Genomic DNA, 22,883 nt, shown 5'->3' with positions numbered 1-22,883 from the left:
GCTCCCCTCATTCCAACCAAAGCTCATACAGCTGAGGCATTGGTACAAATTGTGTTGGCCATGGTAAGCATTTGCAGACAGTGTAGATGGATATGAAGTTTAAAAGGATATGGATCAAGTGCAGGAAAATGGGACTAGCTGGGTCTGCATAGACAAATTGGGCCGAAGGGCCTGTTTCCGAGCTGTACAACTCTGACTTACATTGTCCAACTTGACCATGAAACACTCCAATATGCTTCCAGCACATGGCCATGGCCTTCCATGTTATGGTGATTCAAGTGCTCACCAAGATATTTCCTAGATGTTATGAGAGACCTCTTCAAATCTTCTAGAAGGCTCCTGAATGGAACCCATGCTGAAGTATTCTATGGCAATACAATGGACATTATGGATCCACATGAGCAGATTTTGCAAGAATGTTTATACTTATAAAGTATTCCTGGATGCAAATTGGATTGCAAGTTAACTGAAGCATTGGTGCTTAACAACATGTGGTTTGGTTCAAGTAAAGAAACCAGCAGTTAAGAAAATAAAGAATGGATTCGGACTACTGCTATCATGCAACAGAGAAGGGAAAAGTCACAGACAAAACACAGAATGATCAAGGCAACTGATAGTAGAATGTAGACCTATCCCACCCCAAACATACTTTCTTCTCTCTTCCCCCTGTCATGAAGGGAGCACAGAAGTTTGAAAAACTCCACCTCCAGCTGCAAGGACAGTTTCTTTCATGCTGCTATCGGACCACTGACTCATTCACAAAATGATATTGTCCTTGCATCATTTTCACTGAAGGTCTTATTTGTAACACTATACTCGACTTTTGTTTCATTTTGCACTACCTGTTATTTTGTCTTACCTGTTTTGCACAGCCTGCACAGGTTGACTTGCCTGGATAGCATGCAAAACCAAGTTTTTAAACTGCATTTTAATACACACAGCAATAAACATTTCAGTTCATTTAGGGATTACACTGCACTGGTCAGTCAGTTGAGGAAGAGTGGTATAGTTTCCCCTGGAGTGAAGGACCTATCTCATTCCTGAAGGTTCATTCAGTCTGAGGTCACACTCCCTCCCCTTTTTCCCCCTACCCACTCAGCTGTTCAGGTTCAGTAAAAACTCTGATGGGAGTGCATTGTTACTACACTGCAGAAGTGAACCCAGCAGCCCACTGACATCGCTCTCAGCTCTCCCACTTCTGGTTCACCTCCCGGAAGCATCTCAACTTGAAGCAGCAATATCATTACATGGCTGAGTTCACAGGATGTCCAATAGTTCCATGACTATTCAGGGAGTCAAGGCTAATATATGAAATGACCATTCTATAAGTACCTCATCACAGGACTACAGGAGGCCACCGAGTCTATGCCCTGCAAATTCTTTGTTAGAATTATCCCAACCTCTCTGGTCTTTCCCCATATCCCTGCACATTTTGCTCCTCAAGTTGTTATCCCTTTTAAAGGTTGTTATTGAATCTGTTTACACCACCCCTTTGGGGTGATGCATTCCAAATTTCAGCAATGCTGTGCATTTTTTGCCCGTCTCCACTGTGCCATTTGTTGTTCACCTGAAGTAAATAGTTTTTCTATCATGCACTTGTCAAATTTCCTCCCAATATTTTTTATATAGTCGGTAGAAATATGGAAGAAACCAAAGAAATTAGATTACTTCACCGGGAAGGGAGCCAGAGGAAAAAAAAAGTAGTTGAGAATGGCTACTCGACACCACAGTTTTTCCTTTTTTGCCCTATATTCATTTATGTTCAATAACCTTCTCTTTAATTTCTTAAGTTGTTAATAATAAAGCAAAGAGCTACAAACATTTTTTAAAAGCCTCCACACAGGTGCAAGTCAGAAATATTCATCACTACTCCAAATTGTCCTCAGATGAATCTCTTCCTCAATTCTCAAGTCAGTCATTTACCCCCCCCCCCCCTTCCCCCCAATCCCCACCTCCCGGGTAGGAAAAGAGAGGGCATAAATTTAAGGTGAAAGATTCAAAAATGAAACCAAGGACAAATGCTTCATGCAGAGGGTGTAAGGCATGTTGAACAAGCACAGTGGGTATATTACAAAGTTTAAAAAAATATTTAGACAAGTACACATTCAAGAAAAGTCTAAAAGGCATTCAAGAAAAGTCTAAAAGGGCATTTAAGAAAAGTCTAAAGGGACATGGGCCAAAAGGGTCCGGCTTAGGGAGACAACTTGGACAGCAGGAATGTTGGGCCAAAGGGCCTGTTTTCGTGCTCTAAAACATCATGACTCAATCATATTAAGTGTTTAGGCATTTATACACAGTTGAATTTTCCAATTTCAAGTCACTCTGGTGTTCTCTCGCATCTACTGACACCCACTTAGCTTGCCTCTCCCTTGAGAGTTAGCAGCATTGAACAGGCCTTTCACCCCAACTTGCCCATGCAGGCCAACCTGGCATTCTGGGCTGCATTTGCTTACATCTGTTCCATATCCTTCCTTCAACCTATCCATAAATCCATTCAAAAGGCTTTTGAATATCAAAATTATGCCAGCTTCTACAATATCCTCTGGCAGGCCATTCTAGATTCGGATCACTCTCTGAGTGGAAAAAGTTGACACTTGGGTCTCACTTAAATCTCTCTTCTCTCACCTTTAACTGATGCCATCCAGTTCCAGATTCATCTGCGCTGAGGAAAAAAGACTAAGCATTTACTTTAACTTCCATCTGATAATTTAAAAAAAAACCTTTATAAGGTCATCCCCTCCACCTCCATATCCACCTATCAATACCTGCCTTCATCCATCCACTAGGCTTGCTATAGGTCAATCCACAGGACCATAAAAGCAGCAAAGATGATCACTAGGGTATCCCTGACCATCATCAATGTCATTGTTTAAAGAGGGCTCATATAATCAGTGGGTACTGTTTATCACCCCGAGCACAGTATCTTATAACCATATAACAATTACAGCACGGAAACAGGCCAGTTCAGCCCTACTAGTCCATGCCGAACACCTACTCCCACCTAGTCCCATTGACCCGTACCCGGTCCATAATCCTCCACACCTCTCTCCCATCAGGAAGAGATACACATGTATAGAGTCAGAACCACCAAGCTGAGGAACAGCTTCTTCCCACGGGCAGTGAGACAGCTGAAGGATTGACTCTTAAAACAACTCTCTGAAGCTCCACTATTTATTAATATTTATTTGGTATATATGTAATATGCTTGTCTGTACGTGTGTTGTGTTTGTATATGTGCTTGCACTAGGGACCAAAGAATGCTGTTTCGTTGGTTTGTGCTGGTACAACAAGACAATTTTTTAAAATATGAAACTTTCTTCTCGGTCCTGATTGTCGACAGTGCTACATGACTCACTGAATTCTCATGTGTGTGTACGTGAGAGAGAGAGCGCGCAAGAGAGAGTGCGTCTGAGAGAGAAAGAGCGTGTGAGAGAGGAAGAGCGAGAGAGAGCAAACGTGAGTATGAGTGAGACCGCGAGCAAGAGAGAGCGAGCACGTTTGAGTGCGCATGTGTGAGACTGTGTGGGTGTGTGTGCAAATTAAAATGCACCACCATCAATTCAGTCGTCACCCTCATCTCCATTTCCTGCCCATCTGCCCTAGCCCCCTCTGCCCCCAGATGCAAGAAACACAGGATTCCCCTTGTCCTCACCTAGCCTCCACATCCAACACATTATCCACCAGAATTTCCGGCACTTACTACAAGATCGCACCACCAGACACATTTTTCCCTCTCCTCCCTTCTTGCCTTCCACAGGGACCACTCGCTCCAAGTTTCCCTTGTGCACTCATCCCTCCCCACCCATCACACCCTCAGCACCTTCCTCTGTGCCAACAGGAGGTGAAAAACGTACGCTTACACCTCCTCCCTCACCACGGTCTGAGGCCCCAAACAGGCCTTCTATGTGAAACAACGCTTCACTTGTACATCCAAAGGACTTATCTACTGCATCCTTTGTGGCATTCTCTACATCAGAGAGGCTGGTCGTAGATTAGATCGCTTCGCCCAGCACCTCCTCTCCATCCTCAACAAAAGAGACCTCCCCTTAGCCAACCATTTCAACCACTCTCAAGCTCACATGTCTGTCCATGGCCTTTCACACTACCCCACCCTGACCACCCGCAGATTGGAGGAACAGCACCTCATTTTTTCCATCTGGACTCTCTCCAACCCCAGGGCATGAAAATTGAATTAACTGCATTCCACTAATCAGCTGGTCTTTTTCCCCCTCCCCACCTTTAACTAGTTTTCCAGTTCCTATTTCCTTTCTCTCTCCACCTAGCCTAGATTCCTCCTTTCCCCTCACCCCACTTCCTGCAGTCCTCCTCCCCACCCCTCCACCTATCATCTACCTTGCTCTCACTTTCTGTTCGGCTATCTCTCATGTTCCCCCACACCTTGACGAAGGGCTCCAGCCTGAAACGTTGGTGATGTACCTTCACCTTTGGTACATAAAGCCACTGTTTGACCTGCTGAGTTTCTCCAGCATCTGTGTGTTTTTTCACACACACACACAGAGTGGTAGGTGCCTGGGATACGCTGCCTAGGGTTGTGGTGGAAGCAGGGATTGTAGCATTTAGGAGGCTTCTAGAGGTGTGGAAGGGTAAGTAAGGATCAGGTCCAGGCAGGTGAGACCGATCTTAATTTGGCATTTTGTTCAACACTGTGGGCTGGGAGGTCTGTTGATGTGGCTGCCTCTGTGTTCAAATCTAAAACAATGGACTAGGTTAGAGTTAAAAATGGCATCTGTGCAACCAATATTGAAAGACCAGCATAGAATATGCATTATTCTCTGAAGGATAATAAAGTGAGAGCAAAAAAAGAGAAACAAATTTTGGGGAATTTTCAGTGATCCAACACTACCTAAACATCACAGAAATTATACCTATTTTACTCAAGATTCCAAATCAACAGGGTGCAATGTCTAATTTTTTTTCAATAAATTAACATTAGATCGTGCATACCTTGCCAAAACACAAATTTCTTTGATTCACAGTGACAGGCAGAAATGGGTGGATGATGGCTAACCTGAAAAATTAAAATATGGAAAAAGTGACAAAAGCCAAGTCATACATTTAGTTTTTCTGTGTAATAGAAAGGAAAATTGCAACATTAAGGGTTATTAATTTTTTAAAATACATAGCAATTTTTGGGCAGTGTTTTGAGTGTTATTGTAACTTTGAAAATGACTTACTCCTGCTGAATCAGAATCAGGATTTATTGAATTGCATGACTTGTTCATAACAATGTTTTGTGCCAGCATCACAGAGCAAACATTCATATTATAACCATCTTATGACTATTATAAAAAATAAAATAATAATAACACAATTAGTGCACGAAAAGTAAGGCTGTGTCTGAATCATTGATCAGTCAGGAATCTGATGGCAGCGGGGAAGAAGCTGACCTTGTGCCGCTGAGTGCTCGTCTTTAGGCTCCTTTTTCCCCATGGTAGCAGAGTGAAGAGGGCATGGCCCGGGGGGGGGGGGGTGTTCTTTGAGGATAGAGGCTGCTTTTTTAAGACACCGCCTCATGGAGATATCCTCGATGGAGAGAAGTCTGGTGCCTGTGATGTCGCTGGCCAAGTTAACAACCCTCTGGAGTTTATTCTTGTCCTGAGAGTTGGCACCTCCATACCAGGCAGTGATGCAACCAGCCAGAATGCTCTCCACAGTTCACCTGTGGAAGTTTATGAGAGTCTTCGGTGACGTACCGAACCTTCTCAGACTCCTCACGAAAGTATAGCCGCTGGCAGGCCTTCCTTGTGATTGCATCAATGTGGAGGCACCAGGACAGATCCCCAGAGACGTTGACACTCAGAAACTTGGGCAGCTCCCTCAAATTTGAGGAAGATTTCCTTCCTCTCCAGTTGTGTTGTTTCTGAGGTGACTGGTGAGGTCGCAGTGGGGCTGGAGCTACTTCCAAGCACAGACAAAAATATAGCTGAGAGATGAGCTAATAATACATGGATTTGAGGCTGTGTTATCCTGAATGCTCCTTCACCACTTAGACATCTGTGAAGATGCTGCATTTTGTCAAGCAGGTTTCAAGAGCATACTTGAATCTTTTCTTCTATCTACCCGGTTATCCAATGACAGAGCTTGAAATAGAATTTCTATTTTGGGAGTGCAGTAAACAGACAGTGAAATTAGGGCTTCAGTGCTGGAGATGTCCTGGGAAATGGCACAGATTTTGATTTGCTTATCTTGTCAGTTGAAAGCACCAGTGACATCTGACCAACGCTTTGCAGTGTCCGTTACAAGTAGCCAATCTTAGAAACATACAGGAGAGGAAGCATTGCTGCCTGGTAAGCTTGTTTGAGGTCTCTATTTTCCACAGCTGGCCAAAGGATGCCCTGGCACACTGCAAGTAGTGACGGGTTAACAATTGATCTGCATCTTTGCAGAGAAGTGGTTCATGAGGTGCAGAAATGTACCCATGTTCTCCAAGGTTATCATGCACCTTATTTATCAGGGGCTGATGTTCGACAGCAGGAAGCTTTACTAAAATACCTTGCATTCAGCCAACACTTTCTGGATGTTGAGTGAAAGGGCCATCTGCTTGGGTTGCCTCTTGTGAATGAGTCACCAATGGCTTGGAAATCAGCCTTCAATACACGTACATTGAAGCATTGTCTGCATTTTGCAAACCTTGGCTCTGAGGCGAACAGCTTCCCCTTAACCATGTTAAACAAGAAAGTTTGGAGATGCTGGGGTCGAGTGCAACATGGCGGAGAAACTCAGCAGGTCACACAACATTCACAGGAAGTAAAGGGTAACCAAGGTTTCAGGCCTGAGCTCTTCGTCAGACATAAGCAAAAACAGGTGGGTGGCAGAATTAAAAGGTGGGTATGGGGAGTTGGAAAGGAGGAATGAAGAGGGCAGGGAGAGGACCACAGGCTAACAAGTAAAAGAAAAAACCTCCAAAATGATCGGAGGAGAGGGGAGAAGAAGGGGGTGGGGAGCTGGAGGAGAGACATGGACAGGGAAAGAGAGACACTCAGGGGAGGGGTTAACCAAAATTGGAAAAGTCAGTGTATATTCTGTCTGGTTAAAGATTGCCCAGACAGAATCTTAGGTGTTGGTTCCTCCAATTTGCAAGTAGCCTTGGTTTGGCAGTGCATGAGGCATGCCAGTATGAGAATTATGTGGAATTAAAATGGTTGCCCACTGGGTAGTCCCCGTTATTGCAGCAGAGGGAAGGTACTCAATAAAATGATCTCCTAATCTGTGCCCTGTGTCCTGATGTAGAGGAGACAACATCAGGAGCACCAGATATAGTAGATGACCCCCTGCAGGTTTACAAATGAAGTTTGCAGCCATGAGCGGTGGCGAGGAAGAAGGTAGAGGCGCAAGTGTAGCATCTCTTGCATCCACAGGGGTAATACTGAGGGGGCAATTCTTGGGAAGGAATGAGTTAACGAGGAAGTCCTGGAAGGAGTGGTCCTGCAGAAAGCAGAGAGGGGAAGGGAAGATGTAGCTGGCAGAAATTGCAGAGGATAATATGTTGGATACAGAGGCTGGTGGAGTGTTCAGTGAGGACTCCCGTCCCTGTTGCATCTCAGGGCAGAGAGAGGCAGGGCAGGTCTTTGGAAAATATTCATGCTGGTGAAGCTGAGGTAATGACTCATCCCTTCCCAAGAATTGCCCTCCCTGTACCTACCCCTAAAGAGGGGTAGCCACATTTTTTGAAGAGGATATCTCTGATATTCTGGAATTGAAGATCTCATCCTGGGAGCAAATGTGAAGGAGAAATTGAGAGAAAGGAATAGAATCCTTACAGGAGGCAGGGTGTGGAGATGTTGTCAATTGTGTCCATTAGTAGGTTTATGGAAGATGTCTATAGACAGTTTGTCTCCCAAGATGGAGGCCAAGAGATCAACAATGGGGAGAGTTTTGCCAGAGATGGACCAAGTGAATTTGAAGTCGGGTTGAACATTAGCAGCAAAATGAAGGAAGTTGACAAGCTCATCATAGGTGCATGGACTGGAGCTCAGATCATATTGTCTGGGAATTCAGTTAGCAATTGGTGAGCAGTTGACAAGTAGCTATGAGGATGGGCTGGGAGCCTCGAGGTTGCAGGCAAGTTGTCACGAGGACCTTGAATAGTTTTCCCAGTGCAGGCCTGAGACCTGGTCCTGGAGGTTCCACTTAAATGAAAATGTTCTCTTCGTAGAAGTGCTGAACGACAAGTGCACCTCTGAATATCCTGACCTTGAGCCCAGTCAATAGGGGGTTACCTAATGTGGAAATTCAGAATGTTGCAATGGTACATTGTGACCAGAAATTTCTGGGGTCACAATCAAAACTCACTCCAGAAGCAGGGGACTTCAAGATGCATGGAGCTAATGCTGGAAATCTGAAACCAATTTCTGATGAAGAGTCTCATTTCCTCAGTGATGAGACTGTATGTTATGTCATGTGGCACTTTCACGGTGCTACCAGCAACGGAATCACCACAGATCCTCAAGGGGCTGGTGCCCCACCTAATCCAGTAGAATTATACGGTCTATCACATCCCTCATTCATCCAGCATATCAGTCAGAGAGACCAAATCTAGCAGGCCAAGCAAGAAACAGAAATTATTTTGAATGAGGAATCCAGAAGTTTCCACTACCAACTGGCGTCAATCTAGTCTCAATAAGACACCTAACCATGAGTGGGCACATGGAAAACAGTTAAGAGTTGCTTTTTTTGTATTGAACGGTATAGCTGAGCTACGGCAACACCATCTACACAGCCATAGTGAAAATTGTTCAGGCTTGTTTACCGACAAAAAGTAGGGTAAATGTAACCCAACCAATCATTTTGATCAGTCTCCACCAAACCACCAGCAACTTAATTAATGAAAAGTATCAACAAAAACATTGCCCTTTCCTTGAAACTAATAAAGATTTAAATCGCATTGGATTAAGGTATGAATTAATACCTGCTCTGCAAAAAATCTGAATCCCTTGTCTTCTCGAATACATTCATATGTTTCACCAAGCACTGGGTTAAAGGGCTTAAATGTGGCTCTGTGATATGTTGTAGCATACCCTGACACTGCAAATGCAGCAATCATAACCTGGAAAATTGGAAAGGGAAAGTGAAGTGACATGTACATAATGCTGTTAAGAACTTCAACTTAATACAGATATACCCAATTTATATTTATCATAACTTGTCATACATTACATTAGTGTCAATTTTTAACATGTCCCAGGTCAAGTAATTAATTTGATTTATGAACAAATCATCATTTTAAATTGGATTCAGGCCAATTGTGCTTTAACTTATAACATCCTGCTGACCTGAAAGACCACCAGCAACAATACTTGGTGACAACAGATCATCTTGAACACTGATGTCCCACAAGGCTTTGTACTCACCCTCTTACTATAAACCTTATTCACTTGCGACTGTGTGGCATTAACTCTATCTTCAAGTTTTATACATGACACTATTGTCACGGGCCCAATCTCAAACAACACAAGGGGTATAGGAAGGAGATAGAGAGTGGAGTTGGAATAGAATTGGAAAACAACTTCTCCATCAATGGAAACAAAATGAATGGGCTGGTCATTAATTTCAGAAAACAGAGAGGAAAAGAAGCCGTAGTACATACCAATGGCGCTAGGGTGGAGAGCTTCAAATTCTTCGGAAGACATATCACCAATGACCTGTCTTGGTCCAACCAAGAAAGTGCATCAGAGACCGAGGAAATTTGGCACCTCCCCCAGGTCTCTTACCAAGTTTGACAGATGCACCAAAGGCCCCTGACCGGATGAATCGCAGCCTGGCACAGGAACTGCTCTGCCCAGGGCTTCAAGAAAGTAGTGAGCACAGCTCAGGCCACTACACCAACCAACTTCTCCTGCCCCTAAATGACTCCACCTATGCTCTGGAGAGTTGCTAAAATATTATAGGACTCATTCCACTCCGACATACTCTTTTTATGCTCTCTACTACCTCTTAAAACCATACAGGAGCTTGAGAACAAGTCTCCAAATTCAGACAGATTCTTTGCTGCTTTTATCAGACTCTTGAATGGATCTCACCCTCTATTCCTCGAGCTACTTTGCTTTATTGTTAACTCTACTCACTTCACTATTTTACGTTCATCTATTATTGTTACACTGTATTAGATGATTTTTAATGTGTTTTGTGACAAGAAAATAATGCAGAACTTGTCCTTGCATTTATATGCTCAATGTAGCAAACAATTTTACAATTTCTGTTTCATTATTGCCTATAACTTTTTTTTCCCAAAACCTTTTAAATAATTTAAAAAGAATTACAGTTGATCAGAATTAACAGCAAAATCCTTCATTAGATGTCAATATTCAACCACAAGAACCAAAGGACCAATCAATTCTGAATTACCAGTCGGTCATATGGATCATTTGTTTCAGCAGCTTTGTCTAACAATTCGGAGTATTCCAATTCCTCGCACAGATGCTGCAGAGTATTGAGAGGCTCGTTCAGTTCAACTGGCATGGAGACCTTGGACAAGTCTTTTCCAATGTTATTCCTCAGAATGTTCCACAGATTAATGCTACTTGTATCCGGTGATGGCGCTGGAAGACACGTGCGTCTGCCATTTCGAAATGCACCTCCCACGAGTTCACCATCAGAAACTACAGCAAAATAATCAGACACAAATGTAAAGGGCAATTCTTATAAATTAGCTCAAGACATTCATTGCCATTTCCTGGTGTGGTGAATGTTTAAATTTTGGCCCAGAAACTTTCCAGAAATGTAGGAGCAAAATAAAACAATTGGTCAGGAGGATCGTCATTACAGTTCTCATCTACCAGCTTTAATTAACAATCATTTACATGGCAGAAAGAGGTCTTCATATATATGTGGCTGTAACCATAGAAACCCTTTTGTTGCATTCTCAATGGTCATGTCCTATCTGGACTTGACAAGGAATTAAAGATGCCTGGGTAATTAAATATTATTATATGTTGAATACAATTACATGACTCAATAGTTCATTGTGGTTTATAATTTATATCCCTATATTACTCAAATAGGAAGTTTACTAATTAAGTGTTAAAATTTAGTTGCATGCAGCGGTATCTTTTTTGAGATGGCATTATTACACTAGAAATTAAAATGCATCTCAATGATGATGCACATTAAATTCAAACTCCTCTCTCCCATTTGTTCTGTCAGTTGGTATCATGAAAAACGTGGACTGAACCACACCAACCAGCAAGTTACATGTACAGGGGATAGTTTTTTTCTTAATTTCTACAATCCACCACTCTGATCCTCAATCCAGGTTTTTTTTTCCTTCCTCCATCCATCTCCCAACCCGCTGTGCTCCACGGAAATTGAATCTGTTCCCTGAATGACTTCTACAAAGCTCCTGCAAACTGTGAATAGACCCTCTTTAAAAATGGCTTCACCGTATCATAAAAAAAGCCCAGTCCCCCTGTGGCTCTAAAAACTCTGCCCTGTCTTTGAGATTACCATTCTGTTTTCCAGGTCTGGAATACACCAACATTACTCATTACAGTGGTCTGCTGTCCCTTTCGAGTCTTTCCTACCATCATTTTAACCCTCTACATCAAGATTTCCCTGATCAAGTGAATCAAGATGATGTTCAACACACATTTCTTTCAATGACTGTGTGTGAATGACAGTTATTTTATTTTGCCTCAACCTTTCCCCTACCAGTCTTCAGAATTTGTTCTAACAGTTTCTCCTAGACTGCAGCAATTCTTACATTCTATACCTGCCTGACATCTCTCAACAACTGATCTACGCGGTTAACTTTTGCAACACTGTGCTCTTTCCTCACCTCTGAAGATTCCCATTTCAATTTCTGTTTTAAACTCCACGTGCAGTCATTTTTATCAGTGCAAAACCAGGTTCAAACACCTGTCCACCCGAATTCTTGGCTTTGATCATTTCCCAGTTTCTCAGCTTACGTAGGATATTTCCCTTGATCCTTGGCCAAAGCCAGTGCCTTGATTCATACCTAGTCAGTGATCATACCTGGACATTGTCAGTTTGTAGCCCAATCCCTCTACCCTCCACTACTAAATGCAAAATACATTCTTTACCTGTCAATAAAAATCAATTGGTAATTTGAAATGTGCAAAAAAAAAAGTTGGAACAATTAAGCAAGTCAGGCAACATTTTCAGTGGTGATCAAAGAGAAATCTCTTTGTGAAAGTTACATTTCAGTTTAGGATCCTTCATTCGAGTAAAAAGAAGATAATGCAAGTAGTAGAGAAGACGAGGGAGGGTAATTGGTGGAAATAAGGGGATTTCTCAGATAATAACCTTGTTGCGTCCCTCTCAGGAGATTAACTACTTCCATCGATTACAATCCCAAAGCTCCCTGGATTAGATTTCAGATTTATTGTCAGAGTACATACATGGCATCACATACAACCCTGAGATTCCTTTGTCCTGTGGGCGCAGCAGATTTACCACTAATTGGTTGTGCAAAAAATAAACTATACACAGTGTAAACATGGAAACAACTGTAAACAAACTGACTGTGCAATACAGAGAGAACAAAAAGAAAATCAATAAAGCGCACAAGTAAGACTCCTTAAATGAGTGTCTGATTGGGTTTGTCATTGAGGAGTCAGATGGTGGAGGGGTAGCAGCTGTTCCTGAACCTGTGGGTGTGAGTCTTGTGGCCCCTATATCTCTTTCCTGATGACAGCAGCAAAAACAGAGCATGTCCAGGGTGGTGAGGGTTGCTGCTGCTCTCCGATGGCAGTGTTCCCTGCAAATGTACTCAATAGTGGGGAGGGTTTTGCCTGTGACTGTCCACTACCTTTTGGAGGACTTTACCCTCAGAGGTATTGGTGTTTCCATACCAGACCATGATGTAGCCAGTCAGCACCTTTTCCACTACACTTCTATAGAAATTTGCCAGGGTTTCTGATGTCATACCAAACCTTCACAAACACTTTATTACACCTCTTTTCATCTTTCTCTTGAAAGGACACCATCCCTTTCTCATTTCTTTCATCTCTGCACCCAGGATGAGGCCTTCCACTCTGGGACATCCAAAATACCCCCTTTCTTTTGTGAACACAAATTCTCCCCATCTTATGATAAGGCCTGCTCCTATAATCTCCACCGTTTCTTGTATTTCTACTCTCTCACCACCTTGACCCGGCCCCTGACACAGCAGACAGAATCCCTTCGGTCCTTACTTTCCACCCACCAGTCTGTGCACCTGACAGTTTACCCTCTGACACTTCAGCTAACTTCAGTTCAATCCCACCAACAGTTACATCATCCTCCTCCCACCCCATCCACTTTTCACAAAGATCAGTCTCTCCTCCTCACCTACCCTTCCACCCCCTTAGGCACTTCCTGCTGTAATCACAGAAAATGCAAAACTCGTCCCTTCCTTCACCTCCATCCAGGGCCACAAATTCTTCCAGGTGAGGCAGATGTTTAGATGCATATCGTCCCACCTGACTTTCTTCATTCAGTGTACACAGTATGACCTGTATTATGAGCTCCCGTTTAATTTAGTGTGAGTATCACTTTAAGGCCAAGTACCGGCCACAACCATTCACAGCTGTGAAGACACTGGGTGACAACTAGTACAGACTATACCCAAAGTTGATACTGTAGAGGAAGAGAAAGAACATTTATTACTTTATCCAGGACACAGGTGGTGAGAGTCATGTCAGTGGGAAACTGTAGAAACAGCATTCATTATTGACCACCAGCCATCTCATGGAAAACTGAGGTGGAGTGACTCTGTGTGAAGTGGACAATTCCACTGATTCTCCCTGTCAGGGGAATTACTGAACCACACCATGACCAAAGGAAAGGTTATTTCAACTGGCCCATATCTGTTGTGGAAGCATCGTGGAAGTCACACGTTTTATTTACCCTACGCAATGAAAAGGGGAGTTGTGACAACCGTTCATCTGAAAGGATATTTCTGAGCAAGAAACTCGACAAGGATTCGTGAGTTTTCACTCAGTCACTCCCACCTCCTTCATGATTACTTCTAGGCCTCAGGTTAAGAGTCTGTGTTTCGACACAGGATTTCTAAGACTGAACTTTGGAATGACTTTCTAGAATTGTGCCTAAGCTGTAATGGTTTGGGTATCCTGCACGCACACACATAAGTATCAGCACATCGCTGGGTTTTAATTTAACTAATGTGTTACATTATTAGTAGTTATTAATAAATATATTGTTTTAAAAGAAAACAATAACACTGTCTTGGTGTATTTCTATTGCTGCTGGTCTGTGACGTAGCACCTGAATGTCAGTGAGACCAAACACAGATTAGGTGACCAGTTCACCAAACACCTGCACTCTGCCTGTGGGTCCAAGATAAACTCTCGGTATCCAAAATTCTTTGCGGTATTCCCATACTGATATATCTGTTCTTGGCCTCATCCTTTGCCAGGGTACAATCAAATGTAAACTTGGAGGAACATTATATACCTCCTGGTCTGCCTTAATGACATGAACATTTTTTTTTGGTAATTTTAGGCAACCCACACCAGTACTGTTCCCATCTCTTTACCTTTCTTTTCTTTCTAACTTCTTCCCACTCTCCCAAATAGTCCTTCCCTCTATCTGTCTCTCCATCTATCCAACTTGCTATCCAGTATCACAACCCCTCTTGGCCTTTCCCCAGGTTTTTCCCCCTTCATATATGTAATATCACCTTTTCCTACTTTAATCGTAACAAATGGTCTCGACCCAAAATGGTGACCGACTATTTCTGCCTACAGATGCTGCCTGATCCACTGAGTTCCTCCAGTTTCTCACTGTTCTGCACATTAGCACCAGACAACAGTCAACAGAGGTTTAAGGTTATGGTAACTTGACTTAATGCTACAAGGAATTGAGAAATTCCTTTTGTTCAACCCATGTCCCTTGATCTTCTCTCCTAATGTCCCATCATCCTTTGTGCACTAAGGAGTTTAAAATTGCACAGTAAAAATCCAAGTGTGGTCTCAACCATAGGTGCTGAACCTTTCTTCACCCACACACCACCTCAAAAGCAGTCCTTTACTGACCATGGACCACCCGTAACAAACTCATGGACCACCATGGGTGACTGGTGAGCTCCAGCCCTTTCGTAAGACAACAATGGGTTTTCGTTTCATTGGAAAAGATTTTTTTTTGTCACCAAATTTTCATCTGTACCTTACTTATGAAATGTAATACTTGTTTATTATACACATACAATGTGTCTGTCACATTGGGACTTAGCATCTACATACCTGTACTCGTGTAATCACAATAAACTCTTATCCTCACTGTAAACCACCAATAACTAACAACTCTGGACAAGAAAGTGTTTTCCATCCATTTCTACCCTACTGTTCATTTTATGATCTTGTTAAATAGTGTCAATGACCTGATTGTTTCTCTTTCCACAGATTTTGCCAGCATTTTTCTGTTCTTATTTCAGATTCCTGCTTTATGTTCATCCTTTGTTTCTCTGCTCAGTTCAGTTATTTTCTAAGGATGTGACCTCACATTTTCTAAGGATGTGGCCTCACAGTTCTTTCTACCAAAACACACCAGCATGCATGTATTATTTGCCAATTACACAGTCATTCTTCAAATGTATACAGTAAATCCTCTGGTATCCAGCACCTATGAGATTAGTGGATTCCAGATAAATAAATTTTCTGGTTGCTTGAGACAGTGTATTGCATGGATTGGCAAAGCATCCCAATTTCCCCATTTTTTTTTCCCCAGTTGCTTAAATTCCCGCTGACAGGGGCTTCACTGTAAGTGTCTTTCTACATTCTGACGGATCTCTCCTCAACATCAACTACACCCCCTACTTTCATAACACATACATTTTGAAATCTTTTACATATTCCTTATGGTGCGAAACGAAAGAGGAAAATGGGCCAAATTTCCACGTACGCGTGAACATTTTTAAAAATCCATTTCCACAAAATGATGTACGTACATCGTCGTGAAGCATTCTCTGCAACACTGGCATTGTCTTCTGAAATCGTGTCACTGACGTCACTAACATATGATTCATCGTCGGATCCCTGAGGTCAAAAAGGGCAGCAAAATGCAATGTGAAAGCAAGTCTTCTTATCAATTTGTTAAAAACACTTGAAACTCCAGGTAAAAACAAAAAATAGGCTATTGTTAAACGAACATAACCCCGACCGAAAAAGACTATATCCATGAAAAACTGCAGTATTTTTCTCGTACCTCATTCTCTGAAGAGCTTGCCGATAGAAGTACTTCCTGCGCATCAAAAAATTCAGACACCGATTCAGACATAGAGAGCCTGCTCCCATTAGAGTCCTGCTGTGACAGTGGGATAGTGACATGAATCTTGTCGCTTGGCTGAAAGTTTTTTAAAAAAAAATCAACATAAAAACTGCTGAAGAAATTGTTGAATTTAATAGATTTACAAGCAGGATGTTAACTGTAATCCAAGTCTGAGAGAAATTTTGCATGAACACAAACTTACTTAATAGCAACTATTTTGCAGAATCATTTCCCTGTTGATACATCTTATATCAAGAATATTGGATTCAGCAATCCCACACAAGGTCTGATTATACCCCAGGTTGTTGGATAGTAATCAAATTAATCCACAACATGCTGTGTGCAAATTGGCTGCCAAGTTGTCCTACGGTGAGACGCTGACCACATCTTCATTTATACTTCACTGGGACATCCAGAGAAAGCTAGGCATGATTAATGTCATCAACAAATGCAAAAATATAAATTTTATTAAAACAGAAGAATTTTACATAAAAATATAAGCAACAGTTTTATTTCTGAGCCACTCCTTATAAAATACTCATCATTACCACTGACTTTTTTTTTGCTCTAGTCAAATGTTACACTTGTTAAAATGGTCACACTGAACCTCAAAGACAGTCTCCTCTGCAAGGAAAAGGAAAAAAAAAACTCATGGAAATGGTAGGTCACCCTTGAAAATGGCAAGAAAAAGATTTAATAAAAAGCAAAGAGAAAGAACTGAAGAAATTAAGGGAACTTAGAAAATGACAACGATTAGGATCTTCCAGAAATTCCAAGATTATGGAAACTAATAGTTCACCAAGACAGGAGGAACAGAGAGAGCAGGGAACCAAAGGATGGAAATCCATTGTTAAAGACTAAGGCTTAGACAGAAATCAGGTTTGACATGCAGATTACTACCAGAGTAGGTAAAGAAGAACACATGGATGCAGTGCACATTCATTTTTAAATGACATTCCACAGGATGTCATAAATGCTTGTCCTCTAGGTTGGACTCTACTTATACCTTCCCAGAAATTCCACTGGAGTGAAACACTACAGTCTGCAGATCCTGTGATTGTAGCAAAAACATTGACTTGCTGAAAGCATCCACAGCAGGTTAAAAAAAAACACCGATGTTTTGGGCCTGAGCCCTTCCTCAGATATGACTAAAATGCAGGCAGGCCTCTGAATTAAACGGCTGGGGAGAAGGTCAGAAAGAGCAGCATGAAGAGCACAGAACAACAGACGAAAGGTGATAATTGGACACAGATAGGAGGTCAGAAGATGAAAGGTGAGAATTGATTGGGGGAGGGGGTTAGGGTCTGTGAATGCAGAGCTGGAGGAATGGAGAGAGGGAAAGGGGGGAGGGTGGGAAGAGAGAGTGAGGGAGAGAGAGAGAGAGAGAGGAGGAAAGGAGACAGGGAAGTGGGGAGAGAGAGATGAAGAGAGAGAGTGGGCATGCTAGAGAAAAGGAGAAATAGGATGTAGCTAACAGAAATCAGAGGCCGATGTTAATGCCATCCGGATGGAAGATGAAGTTTTGTTCCTCCAATTTATAGGTGGTTTCATTCTGGCAGTGCACGAGGCCATGGACAAGTTGACATGGGAATAAGGCAGGGAATTGGAGCAGACAGAGCCAAGGTTCTCAACGAAGCGATCTCCCAGTCTGCGTTCAATCTCTCTGATGTAGAGGAGACCACAATGGGAGTACTGGATGTAGATGACCCCTGCAGCTCCACAAGCGAAATGTTGCTTCCCTTGAAGGACTGCTTTGGGCCCCAAATGGTGGTGAGGGAGGAGGTGTGGACGGAAGTGAGGCACTTCCTGTGGTCACGTGCGTAGGTGCTGAGAGAGCAATTGGTGGGAAGAGAGGACTGGGCGGGGGAGTCACGGATGGAGCAGTCCTTGTGGAAGGTGGAGGGGAAGATGTATGTGGTGGTGGAATCACATAGTAGATGGAAGAAATGGCATAGCGTGATGTGTTGAATGCGGACGCTGGTGGGGTGGTCGGTGAGGACAAGAGGAATCCTGTCCTTGTTGCGTGTGAAGACGGAGGGAGCCAGGGCAGATGTGTGGGTAATGGAGGATATGCGGGTGAGGGCCGAGTTGATGGTAGTGTATGGATTATAAGTTTTAATTTGTAAAACGGTCTCAAAACCCAACACTAGAGCAGCTACCATCAGATTTAATTTTTCTTCCTTAGTTTGGTTAAAGAGTCCTTGAGCTGAAACTATGAATCTCTTTCCACAGATGCAGCCTGACCTGCAGAGTACTTCCAGCATTCTCGGTTTTTGTTCCAGATATCCAGCACGTACAGTGTTCTGATTTTTACTTAGAGAAGAACTTGGCTGCAGGTTAGCAATACACTGACGATGGCCGAGGAATGATTAGTGTGCTTAGTAAACAGAAAATTAGATTTTGTTTCTAAACTTTGAGCCATATATGAAATGCAGTATGGATTTTCCAGGCCAAGGGAAAAGAAATCTGCCAGCAGTTTATAGAGCTATTTAAACTTGCCACTGTTCCATCTGAAACAGCTGGTGTATTATCTATCCTCTTTGGATCAGAATAGAAGGCTTGGTAGACACGTTTCAAAGAAGAGATGGACCATCATCAGACATGGCAGAGATGGAAATGTATGGAGGGACCAGTGTAATCAAGGCCTAGATGTACATGGCGACAGATAAGCATGAAAGAGGCCTTAGTCATGTCACAGCATTTACATTAGAGGTTCAATCTCCTCGACCTCTTCGGGAGATAGCATATCCATAGGCTTAGGTGGTCATGTCAAGAGATGGCAAACATCCATAGACTTCCACAGAGGTTTGTTTACTGATGATAGATTACCAGTTTCTGTGATGGATTATCCCACCAACTTGTTCACTTCAAGGAACTATCCAGTACCCAAGTAGCCATTTCTAGAAACCTATTGCCAGCATATTTTCAAATTAGGCAGATTATTCATCAGTGCTAACAATAATATATTTCCATAATGATGGGGAAAAAAAATAGAAAGTGAACATATGGCTCTCTCCCTGGCTGGTGCACACACAGCATTCCAAAAGTTAAAAAATACACATCATGTAGTGACTACTTTCCTTTATTGTCACTTGGAGGATAAAAGAACGTTGTTGTTGTTTATGACTCATTCAAACAAATTTATACTAAAGTCAAGTTGAGCTTTCTAATGTTTATTTATAATAATGTTAGCAATGTTTAATAAATATTAGAAAGCTCAACTTGACTTTAGTATAAATTTGTTTGAATGAGTCATAAACAACAACAACGTTCTAACATTATTATAAGTTGCTTAACGTTGTTATGAGCCATTAAAACATTCTCAGATGGTCAACAGGAAATGTCGGAACACTTCTCTGGATCCCCATTTTGCAGAACAAAAGAAATCAACTAAAACTCTTATCTCCCTAACAAACTGAGAAACCGGCTTTAACCATGGCTCAAAGATGTTGCTAGGAGACAGCATAAAAATGTTAAACAAAAAGCCACAAACAAACTGCTCTACACCATGAGAATGGTTATTAAAAATGGAAGGCATGTTTGATAATTAGCACCAATCATTAACAATCTCAAAATTAGATCCAGGTAGGCGTGTACCAGGAAAGCCAGATGCTACCATGAAGCCCTCAAATCCAAGGAGGCTACATCATTTTGGTACAGGAAATACAAAGGAAACGTCCTTCCAAACCGGGTCATAACTCTTCGATGGAATACACGAACAAGAATAGCAGAAGCACCACGTGCAGCATTAAGCAACTACCAAAATACTCAGGATACGATTCAGAGTTGAAATAGATCTCGAACGCTTCATTCATCACCAGCTGGTATGTCCAGAATGACAACAGCATGCTGACTCCTGTAAAATACTGCCCAGCAAAAAGAACTGCAGATAGATAAGACAGAGGAACCCATCACTCATCTTCCAATAAGAACAACAGGAAGTAGAGCTAGAGAGAGAGAGAGAGAGAGAGAGAGAGAGAGAGAGATGGTGCACCCATCATCAGATCAGATGGTGACACTTTCAGAATGCCAATTATTGCTTCATACTGTGAAGCCTCAACAAACACAATACAAAATCTTGCTCCCAATACCAAGAATAACCCCACTGTTTATTAAACAAACCTGAAACAGAGTGTCATTAGGTCATGCACCACACCTGATGTGCAATTTTAAAACAAAATGCAGAAATCAAAATTTATAATATCCATAGAATTTAATTACATGCTGATTCTATCTGCATCTAACGCAATTTATTACATTTAGAGCAGAATAAGCAAAAATCAACGTCCACCACAAACAATCACCTTCTTAGCTCTACAATCTGCTCCTTACACTGTACCTGGGAAAGAGTTCTCCGAAGAGAGAAGAACTGAGAGTTGTGGCCAGAGTGCTCTTGCTCCAAAAGCATTTGCTTCAGCTTCTCCTTTTCAATTGCTACTGTGTTGAAGGCAGACTTTAAAAGACATTGCACTGTGAAAAACAAGAGAAAAATACTGCAGAGAGTAAAAATGATCGAAATATTCTATTTTATTGTCCTAGTGGTTTATTTACACAAGATCACTTAAAATACGAGTATAAATTTTCATGGAACTATCGCTGCCATCTCAAATCTGTCCAAGCAAGTGAAGAATACAAACTGATAATGATGACTTTACTGTCATGCACATTGTACAATGAACATACGCACTGAATTTCTTACTTGCTGCAGTAAAACAATACTTGTGAAGAAAAACTATTAAACAAATTGAATTCGATTTTTAAAAAGCCAATAAATAAGACAGATACATATTCACAGTAATTCGGTGGCTTGCAATAGTGGAGGCAGCCCTTTTGCACTGTTGGAGTTGTCTATGATTCGTGTGCCTTGGAGAGGTACAAGAGTTGGATAGCTTTTGGAGATCAATTGTTCTTGAACCTAGAGGTAGCAGTGCAGAGGGGGCGTGACCAGGATGATGGGAGTTCTTTATGATGTTGGCTGCCTTCTTGTGACAGCACCTGTGGAAGTAAGGGTCGGCCTAGTGTCGACAGATGTAGATTGATTCGTTTTTTGTTGATGACGACGTGTGCCTCGTTGCTTTGTGAAAGAATGCTGTGATGGTTGTAAGTACTTCAGAACAGCAGAGGGAGGCCCAGGATGTGTGTTGCCTGGCAACAATAACCAAGCTGAAATTCCACTGGCCCAGGGCAAGGACAGCGAGAGGCTCTGGAATGCGTGTTGCCAGATAACAATAGCCTGGCTGATCACTTTCCAGCAGTCCTGTTTCTCTCCAGAATTATGTGATTTACAGGGATGAGGGGAAACAAAGCTGAAAATACCTTGAGGAGGGGGACACATCTACGTGATTGGCCCACATTATGGTCCATCATTGCATACCTAATACTGATGGGATAATGCTTGCTGCCTAGGAAGTGTCTGTTTTGAGATTTGTTAATTTCAGATAACACTGGAAATTTTAAAGTCATGTTCAGGGAGCTCTTTGACCATCTATGGAGGTGATGGACCTCCCACCATGCTTATGTGTATATAATGGAATACTGGAAAACTAAAGAGTCCTCCATCCTTACGGTACATTTGCTGAAGAATAGAACACCAGATTTTGGAAGGGGGGGGGAGGTGTTGAAAAGCGACCATACACACAAACTCACGTAGATGTCAGCGAAGTCGGGAAGTCAGAGCCTGTAACTGACGTAGCTACGTTTACTATCTTCTGTGTCCTTGGGAGGGGGAAGCTATTCAATAGTGTTTGAATGCAAAAGTGCCAGTTCCAGACTGAATAGATCTTTAAAAGTTGAAGCTGTGCATTGTAAGTTACTTCATAAAATTATCATTCGAAATCAATAACGGTCAGCCAAACATAAAGACATAGTTCACTGCAAAGAAATGAATCAAATAAAACTTAAACTAAATAGCCTGTTTTATTTCTTACCAGATTTATTTCAATTCAGAATCAATAAAAATTTAATATTCTTCATTCAGGTCAATTACTGATATATCAACTTGGTTTTTTTTTCGCTCAAATAGGTTACATTTTCTGGGAAAGCAGAATTTTAACAGTAAAGTTATTTTTAACCTACACAGGGTGGTTTTCTCGATTTTAACTTCTGATATTTATTGATTTTTGGTTAAAAAATATAACAACAGATTCATTTCATTTTATTTAACAATATCATACTTTCCTTTTGTGAGATGATTCTATATTGCAAGTAATATTTAGGTGCATACACACACCCATAGGATCCTTTGAAATATTTAATTTCTACTTTGTAAGAAATTAATTTATATTTTGTAAAACTGTGAGAGGCTAAGAAAAATTTATCAATACAGGTCAGGAAATCTTGCATTGTTTCATTGAAAAAAATTGACAGGGGTTGAGTTCATTGCTGGCACGTGCTTAATTACCAGTGTTCTTACGTCAACTATACTGGACCAAACTTTTTTTTTATTCAAGTCAAAGAACTGCCTCATACATCTGCAATATTCTCACCACAAGAAGCATGACATCAGTTGTGTTTCTTTTTAATTATCTGAGAAAGATATGGTTTAAAATGTTGCAACCAAATAGAGTAATCACTCAAGAGTTAAATTATTCTATTTAATCTGTATGTACGCAATGAATTCTGTTTACCTGCCGTCGTTG

At 41.7% G+C, this 22,883-nt stretch overlaps 1 protein-coding gene across 7 annotated transcripts in view; it reads right to left on the bottom strand.

The window, feature by feature from the left end:
* The window catches only part of osbpl6 (oxysterol binding protein-like 6), a 135,583-nt gene that overhangs the window by 27,603 nt on the left and 85,097 nt on the right, over nt 1–22,883 (bottom strand). For 6 of the 7 annotated variants that reach the window (XM_069935832.1, XM_069935833.1, XM_069935829.1 and 3 more), the window contains 6 exons: nt 20,585–20,715; nt 16,183–16,320; nt 15,926–16,013; nt 10,366–10,619; nt 8,930–9,067; nt 4,966–5,029 (listed from right to left, as the gene is read on the bottom strand). In XM_069935832.1, the coding sequence (XP_069791933.1) occupies nt 4,966–5,029; nt 8,930–9,067; nt 10,366–10,619; nt 15,926–16,013; nt 16,183–16,320; nt 20,585–20,715 (813 nt within the window). The remainder of the gene's footprint in view (nt 1–4,965; nt 5,030–8,929; nt 9,068–10,365; nt 10,620–15,925; nt 16,014–16,182; nt 16,321–20,584; nt 20,716–22,883) is intronic. The other variant, XM_069935834.1, reaches the window with a different exon arrangement.

Source organism: Narcine bancroftii, chromosome 4, assembly GCF_036971445.1.
Source record: "Narcine bancroftii isolate sNarBan1 chromosome 4, sNarBan1.hap1, whole genome shotgun sequence".
Lineage (NCBI taxonomy): Eukaryota > Metazoa > Chordata > Chondrichthyes > Torpediniformes > Narcinidae > Narcine > Narcine bancroftii.
The sequence above is the reverse complement of the archived record's forward strand: the minus strand, read 5'-3'. Positions and strand labels throughout refer to the sequence as shown.